The sequence below is a fragment of the Astatotilapia calliptera genome, chromosome 20 (assembly GCF_900246225.1).
Source record: "Astatotilapia calliptera chromosome 20, fAstCal1.2, whole genome shotgun sequence".
NCBI lineage: Eukaryota > Metazoa > Chordata > Actinopteri > Cichliformes > Cichlidae > Astatotilapia > Astatotilapia calliptera.
In genome coordinates this window covers 6178896-6198379 of record NC_039321.1, presented here as the reverse complement: position 1 = coordinate 6198379, position 19484 = coordinate 6178896, and the positions used below count along the sequence as shown (strand labels likewise).

At 39.9% G+C, this 19484-nt stretch overlaps 1 protein-coding gene across 1 annotated transcript in view; it reads right to left on the bottom strand.

The window, feature by feature from the left end:
- tshz2 (teashirt zinc finger homeobox 2) overlaps positions 1–7113 on the bottom strand; it is a 39504-nt gene extending 32391 nt beyond the window's left edge. The window contains exons 1-2 of the mRNA XM_026155115.1: positions 6728–7113; positions 6473–6641 (exon numbers count right to left, since the gene is read on the bottom strand). Coding sequence (XP_026010900.1) covers positions 6473–6512 — 40 coding nt within the window. The 5' untranslated portion in view covers positions 6513–6641; positions 6728–7113. The remainder of the gene's footprint in view (positions 1–6472; positions 6642–6727) is intronic.
- Positions 7114–19484: the final 12371 nt, after the last annotated feature.

Here is a 19484-nt window from a genome sequence, read left to right as displayed (position 1 = left end):
TTCAAATGAAACCCATGCCCACTGAGCCTGGCTGTGTGCCAGCATTTTGAATTTTGCTTGTAATGTGTAGCTCAGTAAAGGTGAAGGTAAACCCAGCCACTCAAAGTAATTAAATAAAAATGAAATGAAAACAAACAAACAAAAAACCCAACTAACATAAATATGTAGAGTTTCTTGTGACATTTTCTTCTTTTTTGAGTTAATGAGGTAATTACCACTTAGAAGTGTACATCACTGTGCTTATTTGGTGCGTGTTTGTGGGTGGTATGCTCTATACTGTGGATAATACTGCAGGGTCCAGAGCGGGCCTCTTGATAAGGTTCTGGGTTTGCAGAGCAGATTATGGACATTAACGATGTTCTGTCATTCCGAGCTCTTTGTTTTTCTCCCCACGGGATATTTAGTGTCTAGCTTACGATTTGATTATCTTTGAGTCAGAACAGCTAACTTGTAAAAGCACGAGTGAAGTTGCTGAGTTGATGACCAGCACGTGTACATTTTGACATTCGTTTCAATGTGAAAAGAAAGCTCCTAACGCAAGAGCAAAAAGTAATGAATATTAATTCCACTAATTAACTTGATGAGATAATTAGACACATTACCTGTCCAGGCCTTAAGTGTTGGAATAACAATGCCGCACGTTTATTTTTGTGTTTAAGAGGCGGAGAGAGAGAAATATTCACTGAAATAGTCTCAGTTAATGAGCATTTGATTTTAGCTGGAATCAAACAGCTGAATATTTTTTTTTATTTTGAAAATATTTCATTTTTAATAAATACAGCTGGCTGCCTATTTTTTAAGCTCTGTCAACTTATTTTGGTTTACAGTCTCAGATTTCCTTTACCCTTTGCCTTCCTTTGTTTAAGTTTAGCTAAATAAATACATATACTGGCAAACACTTTATAAAAAAACAAGCAGCTATAAGCAGCAGCAATGCTTGTGAACACATCGCATATCAGGGAAACAATCACATCTCTATCTACTGCTATCTAAAAGACTAATTGATAAAGACTTGATAAACAATTTTCCAAACCTCCAGAACACCTGAACGCATATTTAGTGGTCTGACCTCGCAGAGGCTCGTGGAGCATGCACTGTGAAGGCAGCTTACCTTTGTAATTGTTACAGATCACACCATTAGCACAATATTGTCATAGCTCCTGCTCCTGCAGTCAGTAGCAGCCGAGGGTTAATTTGCATAATAAATCTTAATTGAAGCTCATTAAGGATTTGATAAGAAGCAAATCAGGTACACCGCGGATAACTTAAGATTAATGCTTTCTCTTTTTTTTGGTGCTTGCATATTGAAGCGAAATGTCATATTCATTCATTACTGGGCATCTTACATCACTGTAAGATATATGATATAAGTTAAAGTAAACTTTTAACACAGGAACCGGTGAAAAACATCTAAATGGGGATCTTTCTCTACTTGAAACTATCAGCCACGTTGCTGCTGAGCTAAAGCAGCGCAGGAACCCCAGATGGTCCCCACCCCTGAAACCTGAGCAGATGTGATTTTTAAATCTGGAGAGGACCTCTTTTTAAGAAACATAATATGTTAAGAGCTTTGAAAAGCCTCTCAGGTTAGGTTAACCTGATCCGGCTGTGATTGTATATAAAAACCTCCTAACCATATGGCCGACACGTATGCTCTCTGACTGACTACACATGTAGGTCAACAACTACAAGATGGATTTCTTCACTTACATCTTCTCGACTCTGCGTGGACACAGATGATGTCCTGACAAAGCGGCATAAACTATGGTAGGAATGTATATCATTACAATAATACGAAGCATATGAGCTGCAGTCCGCTTTACCATAAACCATATAAGACACACCATACCTCCTCTGTGTAATCAATACCAGGTCCTCAGTGCTACTGTATTAACTGCAAACTCGCCTTGCATTCTTATCCTCTAAATCCACATAAATGAACAACCAAAGCTATAAAGTCTCCTCCCTATTTTCCTCTGTAAATCATTACATCTTTAGGGACCTGGACAAAATACCATAACATAATTTCTTTTGTACTTGGAATGTCTAGCAGAAATAATGAGTTTTAGCCTCCTTGCAATAAACTCTCCCAATATTCCAGTTATTGTCAGACTTAATGAGGAAAAAAAAAAAACATAACAAGAAATAGTCTCTTTTCTGCAGTGATGATCACATGGAAACATTATCCACATGAATCACCCCAACGGCATATCAAATTGTGTCATTTGCCTGGAAACTAGTGCAGGTCTCTGAGGGAAGGCAAGGTGAATGAGCAGTTGCTGTAGAGAGGTGCAACACTGCACAGGCACTTGCCTTGAGACCAATCATAACAGGCTGTTTTTTCCACACAGGAGAGCGCAGCGCGGAGGAGAGAGATCACTGTGCTGGAGGGCACAGGAGTCTTGGTTCTTATCACCTAGACAGTGCACCACACTGTCTGCCTCTCACGCAAACAAAAACCTTCCCAAACTATTAGCCATCTACACCTGTCAACTAACTAGCACGCAGGAGAAAATGCAACGAGATCACGCTGGAACCACCTGACTTGATCCCACCCCCCCTCCCTTTTTTCCCCCCACCGTGGCGAGAATATACAGCAAGAAAACTAGCTGATGAGGAGAAAGTTATTAAAGGATATCTCTATGGGGAGCGGCTGCAAGTTAGAGAATTGCAAGCTTTGCAACAAAGTGTGCACATAGAGTCGGGTTTGCTCATAAGAAAACAAAATTTCAAGGCTGGATTTGATCAAAACAAAATATTTGCCCTGCTGAAATAAATTCACAGAGATATGGTGCATAAAAATACACTGATTTAATGAGTGCTAATGATAATATCCTTTGGTAACTATTCAAACAAGAGTTTTGCACTCAGAATGAGCACTGTTACAAAATGACTACTACATATTTTTTATTGTAAGGGGAGGTTTTTCATCTTATTCTGCAAAAACTTTCATTATCTCCTGTATCAAAATGGCAAAAAAGGCACATGGAGGCTTTTTTTTTAGCAGTAACAATCACATGCTTTCCAAGGCCAAGAAGATGGTTTGCCTCATTGTTGTCATGCACTGTGTCTTTTCTCTGGAAAACCATGTAAGATTATGGGGTGTACTCTGTAAAAGGGTCGGGCAGTCACCATATGTTGTGCCATGCATTGATTCCTAACTTGTAGCCTGATGATGCAACCGTATCAAGTATGGGGAGAAGCTCAGTATGTCAAAAAGCTGTACTCTAGAGTCAGAGTCACAGGATAAATATAAAAAAACAGACATACACGAGATCAGTTAAATTATCGAAAAAAGTTCAATCTAGCAAGACCATCATTCCTTTTAAATCTTAATTAGTCAAATAAATGTAAGAAAAATCACAGAAAAAAGTCGGTACAAAGGCTTTAGACAAAAGCGAGTGAATACAGAGGAATGAGAGCAGTAATGGGATTTTAAAAAAATACAATAAGACTCTCTTGTACTTGCTGCCATTTTCCTCGCAGTTTTTGTCATACAAAATGGACTTCCTTTTTCTACCTAAACTGGATAAACAACATCTGCCTTGATCGTAGGATGTTTTCTGAACAAACCACTTAGGAGGAATTTCTGCTAGCCAATTCCCACAAGCTGCTGTCAGTCACTAGCTGGCACTGCAACACTTAATGCCTTTGTCTGTTCTCCAATTTATCTTGTTAACAGCAAATTGGGCTAACAGTTTGAGGCAGAGAGCTATTGTAAAAAACAGAAAGAGGAATACTCCCACGGCCGCAAAATAAACATATGGCTCCCTTCACTCAAAAATGCATCCCGTGCACTTATAGGGCTTTACGTTTACACCATATATAAAGCCGATACACAAATTTCATCCTGGAATCTGCAGCCTGATAGCCTCGGCCTTAGTGATGTTTTCTCAGTAATAAAGTAAAGGTTTAGTGCATCCTATCCCGGACTGGTGAGTAATTGGCGTTTTAAATTACCACACAAACCCTGTATGTAAAGGAAGTAAATCAGATACAACTGTGGTCTCACATTTACAAATACGCCTATTAATAATACAATCCCCAGTAGAGAATGCAAGAGCCCTGAGTGCGGCATGTCCTTTGAATAAATGCTCGAGCTGGAAATTGCGATTTTTTTTACCCCCTCACAACACCTTGCAAAACACTATTTCCTACCAAGGGGGGGGATACTGCATCTTTAAGAGCCCTACAAAAATGAAACCTATTCCTTTGCATCTTCCATGCTCTTATTTCAATACTCCTCTCTCCTTGTTCCCCCTCCACACATCATTAAACATATTATTATAACATGACTGTCAGCCTGCGCCTCTCTTCGCTCCATTCTTGCTCTGCCAGGTAATCAATTTGTCGTCACTCTCTGTAACCCCAGTAAAGTCATCAAGTGAAATGAGTTACAGCTGCAAAGAGCCTTCAAGAATACAGGAGGAAAAAAAAAAAAGAATGCGAGAAAAATGACAACACAGCCCAGGAATATTCCACCGCTTGATAGCACATCCCAGGTCTTGAAGATGAAATATTAATGCACAATTTGTTTATCTGCAGGCCCACATCTCTCCAGTGCCGAGCTGTTAATTTTCTATCGGCACAGACAACGGATCAGTCAGTCATGAACTCTTCACAGCCATTACCGGGAGACATTTTGATTAAGTATTCCTAATGTAGTGGATAGGAAAGAATGAAAACACTCTGCCTGCCAACTTTTGATTGACCATTAAGCCACTGATGAATGTGCCTGTCAAAGAGGAGACAATTACCTCAACAATGAAGAAACTCTTCTGGAAGGCTTATTTCTCTATAGGGCTGACACATTTACCAGAGTACAGGCGAGGCAGCTGAGAGCGTGTAAAGGGATCACTTAGGCATCTACTCAAAAGTTCTCTGAATAAAACTGGGGGCATTGTTTTTAAGAAAAGAGGGCTTTTGGCGACTGAAATGTGGGAAAAATATTTAGTGTGTGACTGTATGGCACCGAGTGTCTATGTGTGTGTGTGTGTGTAAACTGAGAGTGTGCCGGGCAGATAAGGGTCTCAGTATCTTAAGCGGGTATAAAGAGACGCTATTATTGGCAGCGAACAATCACCATCTGGTTGCTACATCCGCAACCATAATAAAGACTGATAACTTCTCAGCACACCACAACCAAGTAATTGCATCCTCAAACGCTGAAATACCCTTGATCAATCTAGTTTTAATGCACCGGCTCGATCGTAATGAGGCAGCCTTTTTGGGAACATTATAATTTACATTAAATAGCACAATTGCTAACGCTGCTTAAAAAGTGGTCAAAGGTAATTTGTGACCTTTTTGTGTAGTTTAGATTTTTTATTTTTAAATATTATAAGCAAAAATTAAGTTTAGTGGTATTTTTTGAGGGGGTCCTTTGGGATAGAAACGCTGAGATTCAGCTTCCCTACAGTGCTGCATTAAAAAAGAGAAGCTGTAAACACAAACATTTACAAAACCGTTTTACAACTAACATGCTGGCCTCCAGCACACACTGCACGGGCCTCCATATAGCGTCGTTTGTGTGCTTTAACAAAACAGCAGAATGTACATAAGCATTTGACTAGATTACCCCGCTTCACAAAAAGTAAAAATGTGTGTGTTGTGGAAGTGTGCACATCCTGTTTTGCCTGCCAGCAGCAAGGATGGAGTGTATATGGGTGCCTCTGTGTGTGTGTGTGTGTAAGAGAGAGAGAGAGAGAGTGTGTGTGAGTGAGTGTAACCCATTCTCCATTTGTCCATAAGATTATGAAGAGTTCATACAGAGTTCATCTGCTACGGATCCAGCAGCTCCACATCTTTCAGCCCCTCTCCACACTTCATGCGGGTCAAATCAAATGCAGTGAGAGAGGGTTAAAAAAAAAGTATGGGCAAAGAAAGTTTCTGATCAATGAATGAATAAATGCCCCTTGACATGGTATGAGTATTTTTTTTTCTTTTTTGGAGGGGTGGGGGGCACCTAGAAGGCTTTATTGTCCTTCCTTTCCCCCTTTCTAGTGTTTTCCATTATTAATCTAATTAATCATCCCAGAAGTGCTCTTAAAGCTGCAAGTCTTCCTCTACTGTTTTATAACATTTGACTTTTTACAGTAATTGATACCAAAAACTGGTGTCTGAGGTCCCTGATGAATCCCCCTCACTGGGCTTCTAGAAGGTCCCGAGTGAAATGAGAATTAGTTTCATTTCCGTATTATTAAATTCACTTTATCTGCGTTCACGTTCTTCTCTACAGGACATAGTAACCCATAGCCACATGTACATTTATAGAAAACCTGCTCTGATGGGCTCCTCGGGACAATCTCTTACTAAACGGAAGGATCTGATTCGTATCTCTTCGGGGGTCCCACATGATAAAAGTTTGAAAGGGAAACCCTGTGTTGTAGACACGCTATTCGCAGAATCGTAAAACAAATATCGACAAATCTCACACACAGGTTCTTTTTTGACAAAAAAAAAAATCTCTTACCCGCAGCCCGTTTGGGTGCCTGCTGTTTCCTCCGTGGCATTTTTTTCTGGAGTCGCAGTTCACTACTGTGCCCAGGTGAAAACTGAATGCGGTCTACGATAGTCCATGCATAGACAGAGAGTGTGTGTGAGTCTTTATTGTGGCTCTCCGACTACTTCAGTCTCTCTCACTATATAAAGAAAAATCCAGTTAGGAATCGTTTTTAGAGAGAGCGGTGGGGGGGAAACAGATGTTAAATCGGGATCGTTCTTTCACCTTCTTCTTCCTCCTACGGGCTGCGAATCTTCTTCTTTCACGATCCGTTTGTGTCCATCAGTGCCACATATGTTGATCGACGCGTGTCAGTCAGTTCCGCAGGCTGTTTTCGGTGGCTAAAATGTGTTAGGAATGCGCGTAAAAAGCGTTTGGTAATGGTACAGTATATTACGCACGGTGCAGGCGAGGGGAGAGGCGATGCCAGCAGACATCGATCCATAGAACAAACTGAACATTAAAAACTCCTCCCTCCTCGCCTGGACTTGATGATGGCAGCGAGACATTTGTTACACTAGATAACCATGAGTTTATTAAAGGAACAGAGGCCAGAGAAAAGAGACGGGAGCACAGGCTGTGTGCTGCTGGGCTGCTGCTTTCTATCACTCTGTGCTCGGCGCCTTTTCATGCAGCTTTTCTTGTTTTTAGAGCCTTTCCTGCAGCTTCCGCTTTGCTCGCTGGATGAAAGACAAGTTTGTAAGATCTCCAGCAGATATGAATGAACTGCCGCAGACACACGGTTATTGTGTGGGTTTGACCGAGTAACTCGCTGAATGTTGGAATAAACCTACTTATGTGAACAGGCTGATTCCAAAAAACAGCCCGCTCTTTGCAGGAGTATCAAAATGCACAAAATTGTTTTGTTTTTTTTTTGTTTCGGTTAATACTTTCCAAGCTGAATGCAGTTCTGGAGGCCTGATGTAAAAATGCTTTATATGCGTTGTAAATGCTTCATAAAGTCCCTATGAACGTGTAATTGGTCTGAGATTATGTATGGCCATGTCGATGGCATTGTGGATACTCAAATTACAAAAGGGTCCTGAATCGATAATTACAAAACACACAGTAAAAACTGACATTTCAGGACACTGTTTACATAAAGATCACATTAGACTTAGTTCCTTCCTCTTAGTTCTCTAGTCCTTCCTGTATCTCTGATTAATCTTCTCATTATGGCTACAAATAAGAGGCATCAATCCAAGTGAAAACATGACCAACTATTTAATTTAGAATTACAACCTAAGAATATTTTCACTATAAATTAATCTGCCCATTATTTTCTTGATAAAGTGTACGATGAAAGTAAAAGCAGCAAAGCTACAGTGACACTGACTTTTTTGTTTGAGTGTAGTCTGCAAACTGTGAGGGAAAAGAGTAAAGAAAAAAATGCTCACACTGATGTAATCACATTGCTTTTTTCCCCTGACCAACACTCCAAAATACTACAAACTTTACTTTCTGAATAAAACAAAGAAAATCATCACCACTGCTAACATGACATTTTATTCTACTTCTAATTTGATCCCATTTTCTAAAAGTGACAAAGTGGTAGGAAAAAAATATTAGTAGCTCTGCTCTACTTCCAGGAAGGGGGTTTGTATGTTGCCAGATTTTTCTGAAACAATCTCAGAAGGCATTTTTAACTTTATTCACTTTAAACCGAACATTTCTTTGCCTTAATCCTCTATGACTAAGGAGCATAATAGTAAAGACTCTCTTTCTCTTTAAAAGCAACTCGTGACCTAATCAAATATGAAGTTGAGTTGATGGATGACTTCATTTCAGAGAGACAACACCCCTCTGAGATCCAGGCTCTCCCCGCATTACAAATGGCTTCCTGATAATATTCCATCACCCTATTTTGTGTCTGTCACTCATTTCGCCAATGATACCAGAGACCTCCCGTGAACTCCACCTGAACCTGTGCGATCAATCACGTCTCAGATCAAGTCTGAGCCATACCTGTCTGACAGCTCTTAACACCCTGTGTGTACACAAAGCATGCATGTGCGGTGACAGCCGTTACACCAGCGCCCACCACAAACTCACCTTATCTCTCCCAGAATGGCCTCGCTCCGCTGCCGCCTGCACCTACTGAATCCCGTATCTCCACACCTTCATTCACCGAGCTGTAAAAACAAAAAAGTTTCTGATCAGCGCTTGTATTTACAGCTTTTTACACACCGTCCATGCATGTGGATGTGGTGCTGGAGCATGACTGGCGGGTTAAAAAAAAGTTTCTGATCAGCGCTTGTGTTTACAACTTTTTACCTACCGTTCATGCGTCAGTAGCGCACACATGCAGATGGTTGAATCTGCCATCCTTTAAGTCTTGATGGGCTTTTTTCTTCTTCTCGTGTTTGCAGTTTTTATGCCTGGATACTCGAGGATTTTCCGGGATACAACTTCAACAGATTTCACTTAAGTGTGATCCGCCACTGTAACCGCATCTGACAAACATATATCTTGTTAGTGCTTTTTCACAGCCACCTGTGGCTCTCATTACAGTGAAGTTAATATAGAGCACACATGCTGAGAAACTAGACATCAAAAAACAGGAAAAAAAAAACTTGACTAGTTTTTGACGACAGGCTTATAAACCGTAAGTGGAATTAAAATCATATATCAAATTTACTGCTGAAAAAAAAAAACCAAATCTACAAAACTAATTGAAATTCTTCCCAGTTACACAAGCAGATGTTTCCCAAGCTGGAAATCGGATCTTAATTCAGTAAATCTTTTGCCTCATATCTCATCACGAAGCGAGGCTGCGTCTCCGACAAAGAACAAAAAACAGAGTTTTTGCATTCTTGAAATTTTTGTTTGAGCTTTGACACCCATGTAATCCCGATCAGTCAGCTCTGAAACCAAAAATGTGCCCACATTCCTTGGAAGTCACCCATAGCACTGTTTTTTGGAGTGTCAACAAAATCAGTCTTTTATTTATTGTCAACAAAGAGGCTCAACAAAGTGTCTTTTGACTGCAGCCAAAGTTCTGACCTCTCATAGTTTTTACTTTGAGAGGGTTTGAAGCATCTTCGCAGTCTATTTTGGACCATTCAGAGCTTGTCAAACACCGCTTTTGGAGTGAAGTTTGAGGTTAACCTTGAACGGTGTGCCTCACATACAGTCGGTGTTGTAAACTGAAATAAAACTGCATAACAGACAGCTGTTAGGAGTTTCACATGTTTGATATCGGTGTCTGAAAAACCAGTTCTCATTTTTTTCAAAAAGAACATTATACGATAACCGTGACTCCCGATATGGATCTAAACAGCTAAAATAGATTAAAGTCAGTAATACTTCACAAGATACTAATTTAAGCAAAATATATAGCTTGAAGTGCATTTTCAGTTTCTCCTAGCCAACTGGAACACTTTCGCATCTTTCAGCGTGTTATTTAGGTCTCACCTCATCATATGCATCTCAATAAACAAACTGTACAAAGGAAGCAAATAGCAGAGACAAAGTAACTGCTTGGACAGCACAGTAAAGCCCTGAAAGCTAAAAAGGCACATATTTCCCACAGGAGATGATATAGGCCAGACAAGGGCTTAAAGGATAGCGAATACACAACGTTAATGCTACATCGTTTATCCTGATCGCGTAAAGACGCAACTGTTTCCTAAATCTTATAATATACATATGTTGATTGTGTTTTTACAGCTTGTTTTGCTGACCCAAAGTGACCCTATTTGTTATGTTTAATATACCCAGAAAATGAATGGATGTCTTTCAAATTCCCTGATTTGTTTCTTTGTGAAACTAATGGCCTTTAAAGAAAATGAATCGCAACTCTTTGGTTTGAGCCAGTGCAGCGAGATAGAGGACAATACTGCAATTAAGACATTTTATTTCTTTTTTTCCCCATCTTTGACATTTGTGTCCGTCTTCTCCCACTCTCTAGCATTTCAGATTTATCTAATTGGCTGCATATGAGCTCACACAGTTCACCAGCACTTAAAAGTGCAGTTTAAAAAATCTGAGTGTGAAATGTGTCAAGATTTTCCAGTGTTTTTATACAGGAATTATAGCATTTTTTCCTGTTTGATCATCATAGACATTATAAACTCTCCAAGAAGATTTATGGACACTTTTTCCCAGGTCAGAACAGGAAATGTGAAAACAATTTCGACACAGTTCCTCTAAAGCTCTGCCATGCAAACACAATCCAAGGGAATCTTTCAAATTATTTCATAATTGTTAAGACAATGCAACAGACTCAGAAAATATCTGACAGACAGCGATGCACAAGAACAGAGCGAGTTCAAAGTGAACCCAAACAAGCAACGTCGTCGAGACTTCACAGATCCGCTCACGTTACGAGATTGACAAGCTACCGCCTGCGAATGTGGAACATTTAAAAACACACGAGCTTTTTGTGGAGCCGCACTGGTCAATTATCCATTCGAGTGAAATCTGGGTTCAACCTAAGAATGTTTCCAATATCATGAGACTGAGTGCATTCATATTTTGTGGCTGAACTATTTAGTTACAGTCTTTCCACAATAGGGAATCTAATTATAATGTTCTAGTCATGATAAAAGGAGGATGGTCTGAAAATCCAAACCTGTCTTTAATCAAAAGATGAAATTTCATGTACAATGGACAGCCTCTGATTGAAGTCTGGTTTCACTATTTTCAAAGCAGTGCAACAACATATGCATACAGTCAAAAGCAGCTGCTTGATTTTAAGATGTAATTCTTGTAATGCTTGTGAAAACTTACCAAAGCCTTAAAAAAAACAAAGAGCTATTACATTTTCTGTGGAAATAACTGAAGTTTCCAGTTGCGTGATTGACAAGTGGTTAAAAATAAAAATTTCTGAGAGCAGGACTACATTTCAGCAATTTAATGATGCACGCTTAATATGAACTTATGTCAAGACTGAGGGATAAAAAAAATAACACACGCACACACATGAAACAGGAGTAATCTGTGATCATATAAACAGATACAAACATCATCTAACATTTTTCAAATGACGCCGCGGTTGTGGATTTTTGATGATGACATTAAGACGTCTCGATGAATAGCGTGAGTTATAAATAATGTTTGCAATGAAAGAGTTAATCTAAACACAGAGAGAGGAAAAGGCTACCCGTGGTTATATACACACGCGACAGTATGTGGGCCCGTCCTGTGTGAGAAGAAAACCGTTTTGTTAAAAGTAGGTGAACAAGCTGATGTGTGTGTTGTTGTTGAAAGCACATTTAAAGGAGCTTTGCGGGACTCGGCGTGTTTGTCCTCGGGGCTCGGTGTAACAGATGACAGAGATCGTTGGAGCTTTTTTTCACATTAGTCAGAACTTACTCCTTTTCACAATTTTACAGTACTCCATAGAGACTCAGACACCATTCTGATATTGTTGAACTAAGGTTGGTACTTGACAAGTGGGTACTTGTTGTTCTTTTCTTGACAGGTGTTAATGCCTCACACTCCTTCTCCTGTTATTTTGGTGACTACTTTTTGATTCTGTATTGTCTAAGGCTTTTTGCACATCGGAAATTGTATGTGCAGAAGAATATACTGCCATTGCTGTGCATTTATTTAGCTAATATTAACCTCTGGCTCTCTTCCACAGTGTGTTTTTGTCCCGACTTCCTCCCCTCCTTAAACAGTGAAGGCAGATGTATGCCCCTCTCTGAGCTGGAGGTTTTTTCCTCACCACTGTCACCAAGCAGGGTCATGGGGGTTTTGAAACCTTGTTCCAACTATTCTGGGGCAAGAGACACCCCGGACAGAGACAGCCAGCCGACCACTGATGCTCACATTCACACCTACAGGCAGTTACTAGTCACTAGTTAGCCTAACAAGCAAGTCTTTGGACTGTAGGGGAAAGCCAGCGTACCAGGAGAGAACCTACAAAGGCACAGAGAGAACATGTAAGCTCTACGCAGAAAGGCCAAAGCTGGCCGGTGGATTCAAACCCAGGAGTTTGTTGCTGCCGGCCACAGTGCTAACACTGCATCACCATGCCACCTCATCTTATTTATGTAGTGCTGATTTACAGGATAAACTCTAACAAAGATTTTACAAGCCGTCAGATTTCATTTTGGAACATGATTACAAAAACATCTGAGAACTGTAGCGCCATAATGTAAACCGAGCAGTGGACACAAAAACAGGGACATGTCGTAAACTCTTGTCAAAACAGAGAAAACTAAAGGATTTAGAGACATTTTGTTCGGGCCACTGAAAAACAAATGTTGTGGGTTATGACACAGTGTCAAAGATCAGACTCCTTAAAGCCTTTTTTAAATGTAGGTAAAGTGGATCTGATGTGTAAACGAGTCGTGTTTGGTGATAAACGGACTGAAAAAAAAATCTGGCTCTGCAGTTTGCATTTGCTCTACAGATCATTTTATGATCTTCCAGCTCTTCGTTTCACTTGAACTTAATTTTAAAAGCAAGCAGATGTTTAGGGTTAGAAAATAAAATACACCCATATGACAGACCCAGCCCTTTACAACAGGCAGACCAAGCTAGCAACTAGTTGTAAAATCAACACATTCTCATCCCATGGTTCTGTTAAATGCTGCTGGTGTCACTAATTAAGCACAAGGAGTATTTTGGTGTCAGTTCTCCAGTCGTGGCAATGCTCTGGACCACAAGTTGCTCTTTTTAAGAGCAGCAAAGACTGCATTGTGAGGCTGGGTAGGTGGCAATCACCATAATTTACAAACTCTTTGGGAGTTTTTGTGTTTGATTCGTTTTCCAGGATGTACCCCGCCTCTCACACTATGGAAGGTTACAGGAAATAACCTACAATCATATAGTTATGAGTCCAGACTTCCTGGGGGAATTTAGGGCCTCTTTATGACGGGGCTTCACTATAATACACAACAGGAAACCTTTAAGTAAATACAATACCTTGGATAGTCTCTTAGATGTTGTCATAATTGGATTATTCCGGTCTTTATTATCCATGCCACGCCCAGAAGATATTTCTTTACAATGTGTATAATTTTAAAAAATGCTTTATGATAAAAGACTCATTCTTTATAAAAATAGAGTCTGTTAAAAACAACAGCAAAACATTCAGATAGACATCTTAAAAAGTAAAATTATTAAGGTTAGTTAAGGTTAAAGTTGACCTGTTATCTCAGGTGGAATGGCACCGTGACCTAAATCTAACCCTAACAAACGAATGACTCGTCATTAAAGGTTTACATATGTGTAGGAAAATGAGTCTGAATCTGGGGCTGTCAGTCATCCTGCAGAGTAAGTACAGCACGCGGGCCGAGAAGGGAGGGGAGCATTGTACACCGTCTTTTTAACCCAATAAAACCCATACAACATACAAACAATCTTTCTTACACTGCTGCTTGACCTATTTCTTCTCATGTAATATATCGTTAAAGCAGCCTTGTGAAATAGCTTAATTATTCATGCTTGATTTCAAAATGAAGAGCTTTGAGAACATGGCTCCACAGGAGGATTGACACACGCAACAGTGCTCTTACAAGCACACACACTGAGGCACACTGGGGCCCAGCTTACTCGAACAAAAAAAAAAAAAGAACACCCTTGACTGACTTCATCCAGTGTGTTGTGCACAGAGCATTAAAGCAAGAGTGAAGATAAATGCCCTGTCAGTGCCTTTAATGATTTATTTCAAACATTTCACTCGATCCAATAAGGTTACAATCTATGGCAGGTAATTGTTTATAGAGAAAGAGAGGGCATTTTGTTTGTTTTATTGAGCATTGAGCAGAGTGAACATACTAACCTCAGAAATGGATGCACTGTCAGAAATATTAATTTGCTGTTTTCGACTGCATTCTGCGCTTGTAACTCTTATCACACATATTAACACACAGTGCCAACTTCAGCATTCGGACTTTTTTGAATTGAGCCACGCGCTGTAGTTCATTAAATATCCTTTTCTAGGGTGTGAGGCCCATCTGTCCGTAAAGACTAGAGTGGATGTGGGTGTCCGATCAGCCACACACTATTTTTGCCTCCCAGCATGCGTGTGCTGCAGTTAGGTAAGGCATCAGAACAGCCTGTCACTTGTCCCTTGGTATTGCTTTAGTCTGCGTCGACAGTGTGTCCACTCTGGGTTTGTCAGTGTCTATTCAGACCTGACCTGTCTTGTTCAGCTCATGGCAGAGGACGCTGATGGACATTTCCAGTTCTCCTTCTCGGTGTCCATCACTCGGTGCAGGATGCATCCCTGACGCATCTTAGTTTGAGCTCCTGAAATTTGTTGACAGTTGCAGAGGGTGGTCTGCAGTTCTGCCACCCTCAATTATGGGAGATGTGATCTGATTCTGACTTGAGGGATGTAGGTTGCCTGCTGTGCATAAATGCTCAATTGTGGTCGATCGATATCTTGCTAATAGGTTTTGAAAATTGAAAACAATGCAAATAGAAAAGATGCGCAAACCCTGCTGAGGGATTTTGAAATACAAACCCAAAAGGCTAAGCGAAGGTGGGGTAAGTGACATCATTTATTTATTTATTTGCAGCCCTTGTGGATTCGATTCATTCATCCTCTTTTATGTTTGTTGCTTTGCTGCCAGTCAATCTTGTGTTTGTTCTCTTAATTTCCTTCGAGTCGCTGATGAAAAAGAAGGAGTATTTAATTAGCGCTCCCTCTGTTCTGTTGAAACAGTAAGTGTATTTTTATAGGACCAGGAATAGAGCTCAAGTCTGTTTCTAATGGAGATGGAGGCAATCAGATAACCAACACTGCCACCCATGCTCTCTTTTCCTCTTCTTGAAGAGGACAACTTCAGCTTTTAATAAACATGTAATAAGAAGGAAAACAGCTGGTAGCTGCATCACAGATGGTGCCGTTCTTGGCATCTCCAAGGAAGGGACCACACATACAGATGGCTCATTATTCCAGCATTTGGTTATGCATATTGCACAAAATTTTATTCCAATGCTTAACAACCAGTATAAGCAATACAGGTGTTACTATTTTTCACGAGGCTCTCCCTGCAAAGTAAGCAGTTGGGATCGTGTTTTGGTCATATCTTTGCGGATCACTCGCACAAGCCCCAGAAACGACTTCCCCCTATCAATATTTCAGTGCTGTCTCTGTTTGCGAGAAGCGCCACGTTAATCTGCACTCAGGTGTGATTCATGGCTAAACCAGCTGTCAGTCTTGCCTCGACTGCAGCTCTGTTTTCAAAGCGCACCTTTGTGTCATTAAGGTAACAGCCCGCAAATACCTCAGCAGGTCGCTGATTAAGACAGAGGGAGGGATATTGATCACAAAGCAACGGCGAAACAATTCAGCACAGCCAGCCGAGAGCGAGGCCAAACACCTCGGCAAGCAACCTTGACCTCTGCGAAGTCCCTCAGACCGGGCATTTTTTAAAATCTAAACTTGTAAACTCATATCGCAGTCTGCCTATCTGCATATTTCTGAACTCCAGTGTCCTCTGAGTATTATTTATTTTTACTCAAATAGAAAATGTCACTGGTAAAAAATAATTTGAATGAAAACAAGGCAAAGGATTCAGTCCCATGAGAGAAATGTGTTCTTCGTTGAGTCTTTTTTTAGGCTGACTGTTTTAAATTACAGATGCTCTCTAATTGGCTACGGTCAAATAAAACCCGCCTAATGAGGCATTGCATTCATTTGCTTATTTCCTTTCAAGTCATTTCCCTTTGTATCTCAGAGCAAAAGTCTGCTCTTGTGCTCACTGTCGTTTCAAGCAGGGTATTCTTAGTCAAAAGACTATCATGCCTCAAATGAATATGTAAATGCACTTTTTTTCCTGCCGCAGAATAGTCGAGACCCTGAATTTACTCATTAAGTATAAACAGTAACAATAATAAACTCCAACTTTAGCTGTTATCCCACCTTTATCTGTTATTTTAATGACCACCACCAGGTTTGGAAGTAAAGGCAGCAAAAACCTACGAGTGCGTCTCCATTATGTGATGAACTTAGCTCGGACTTCTCTTTTAATGCGATGATTAAGTGTGCTAATCACAAGTGAGAGCGAGACGTAGACACTTTTATCCGTCTGTCCGCCTGCGTGTGTGTCCTGAAACATCCGAGAGATTTTCTTTCAGACCTCCTCACACTTGACACTCCATGTATGCTGGAGCTGTCCTCTCCAATTTATAACAGAAGTCAATGTGACCTTTATCCTGGCAATGACTATAATGTACTTTAGCACATGTCAGTCTCAGGTCAGGATTATCCCCCGTGTCATATGTTTTGTCTTGCATGTTTTACAGTCACCAGGGACGCACCGCTGTGCTGCTGCGCTGCAGCCTATTCAACTTTAAAGTGAACTTAGACAGGTGATAGCTTCAAAAAACATGTAACATATTATTACCATAGAGACAGTATTCAGAGGCCCAGTGCAGCATACTATTATGGGCCTATTCCTTCAGCGTTATTATACGTTCAGAGATATTTATAGCCTGCAAAATGCAATTAGACATTATAATTACACAGTAATGACTATTTTGAACCCCAGTTTAATAATAATAGCTTTGCTTTCTACTCTATTCTAGACTGCAGGAAACAAAAGAAGCCAAACGACTTAAAGTGCTTAAAAGCATTGGTAGGCTGCACGAAATAACTGTCACATGTTTTTGGCTCTAATTTCCCCCCTCATACTCATCTTATTGCTCATCAGCTAAGTTGTCAGGTCTGCTACATCCCTTTGATGGCATCACTGACAATTAGCAAGACGATGCCACACAAAACCATCTGGACAGGCACATCTCTCGTTGCTGAGGGAGACAGTTTCTGGTGTGACAAAAATAAATCTCAAGGTCAGTTGCTGTCACTTTTTAAAAGTATCAGATTCCTTCAGAGGTAGATTTATGGGATTGGATTTATTTTGAGAAGGTTTACTGGCTAATGACAAGGTGTCTGAGACTGTTAAGTGGAGAGGAGGAATTAAATCAGTAGAGTACACAAGCCAGTACCCCGCTTAATTTTAGCTATTGCTTTTTTCATCACCTTTCACTGTCATTGCCTGAATTTATTGACAGATTGATGTGTTCAAAAATATGTTAAATATATAGACGGACAGCTGCCTGACTACCATTCAAAAAATAATAGACCTGCTATGACATTTTTCCAGTACACTCTGAAAAAAAAAATTATCAAGAGGGGTGGGAAATTGATTTTCCCCTTCCCCATACGCAGCAAATGTTCCACATAAATATATGATGCTTTGACAAACCTCCTCACATTAAACGTGAAGGATCCTGGCAATGAAAGTCAGACTAAATATAACTCTGTTAGGGCCCAGCCACAGCAGCATACTTTTGCATCATTATAATCTGTATAAACATTTACACAAAGGAAGGAGTGAAACCAACTGACCAGGAAACACCATCCTCACTTTAAGGTAGAAAGAGTTACAGATTTCAAAATAAAGGAATCCAGCTTTAAACAGGTGTGGCTGAATCTACTTTAGCTTGAAATGCTCAAATAAAGACTGTCTAGGGATAAAGTGCCAAACATAGTGTGTGTGGTCATAAAACAAGACGGTGTAATTGTATAAACTGCGTGCCTGGTTAGCAACAAAGCTAACGAGCCTATTAACTGACAGATAAGTTGGGTTTGCTAGCTCTGATCTTTTCCCCCTTTTGGTAGCTCTTCAATAAATACAGTACTTACACTTCCATCATTCTAGGCATGTTTGACCACCTTTAATCTTTTTTTAACAATACAAAAGGAATCATGTCTAGTATTTTGTCTAATATGTGAATACAAAATATCCCGGAGAGCTTGCTAAATTTCAAAAACAATTTTATAATATTTAGCCTAATCTATTATATCAAACGAGTTCTCGTTATGTTACTAAATTTGTTTTCTTCACTCTAGTTCAATGTAAAAATAATATAAATAATTTACAGTTTAAATTAAAAACTGGTGGTGGATTAGCTGTTAGCCCAGCAACACAAAATCTTTGCCTACAATTTCTTAAGGTTCTCATAGAATGAAGAAACAGCCACAACAGACAAACTTCAAACATTAACTAAAAGTAACATTTGCCCAAAACTCCGCCCCCAACACGTGTCAGGTCAGGAATTTAGTGACCTTTCTCCAGGTTGTCCTGTACTACCAGAAAGGTTTTTCTTTTGAAAAGTAAGTCATTTAAAAATAACTTTTAAAAAAATGTAAAGAAATAAAAAAGAGATAAATCATTGGATTTGCAGTTATTTTGTTTGATGGATTGATTCTTCCTGTGCAGCCCTCAATCATATGCCGGTTTCATAAATTGGCACTCAGTCAGAGCTTTGAGAAGCCCTGCCAGAGTAAAAGATGAATTAATGGCTACCATTACGTCAACCATGGATTTGTCAGTTCTGTTTTAAAGCTCTGAGTTTTGGAACCTCACTATTTTGGTGTTTTGAAACTGGGCCTTGCGAGCAAAGAGCAGATTCTGCTGAGAATTTGAACACAACGCACACAAAGAGTAACAACCAGAAAGCAGACCCGCTCTGGACCATAGGCTACCTGCCATTCTTTATTATATCACCTATCATTCTATAACTATAACTTTAAAAAGCATAAAAATGTAAAACATGTCAAAATACACTTGTATGATCACTTTCCTATACTTTGAAACAACCTGATTTATTTTGTGACCTTATGAGTCACACCCTTCTGGCCATTAGAAAGAAAGCAGGCTTAAAGCGATTATGTATAAAACTGAAAAGCCCATCTTTTGTATGTATATATTCTGTGTAGCCGGATCTGAAGTCACTAGCCTAAAAATGTGTCTTAAGTTTTTGTTCAGAGTTAATCGATTCTTCAAAGGACACAAGTTTTAACACCGCCCGTAATCATTCGATCTTCATTTTTAACTGCGTTCTTTTTGCCTGTCGGTTTGGATCAAGGATTCAGGGGCAAATGGATCATTAAACAGAAACTAGAACATACTGTCATTGTTTTGAAGAGCATATTCTGTGCAAGCCCAGCTCTTGCTACAGTATCTCATCTGCAGCTCTTCCATTGTGTGGTCCCATGATGCTTCTCTGCTTG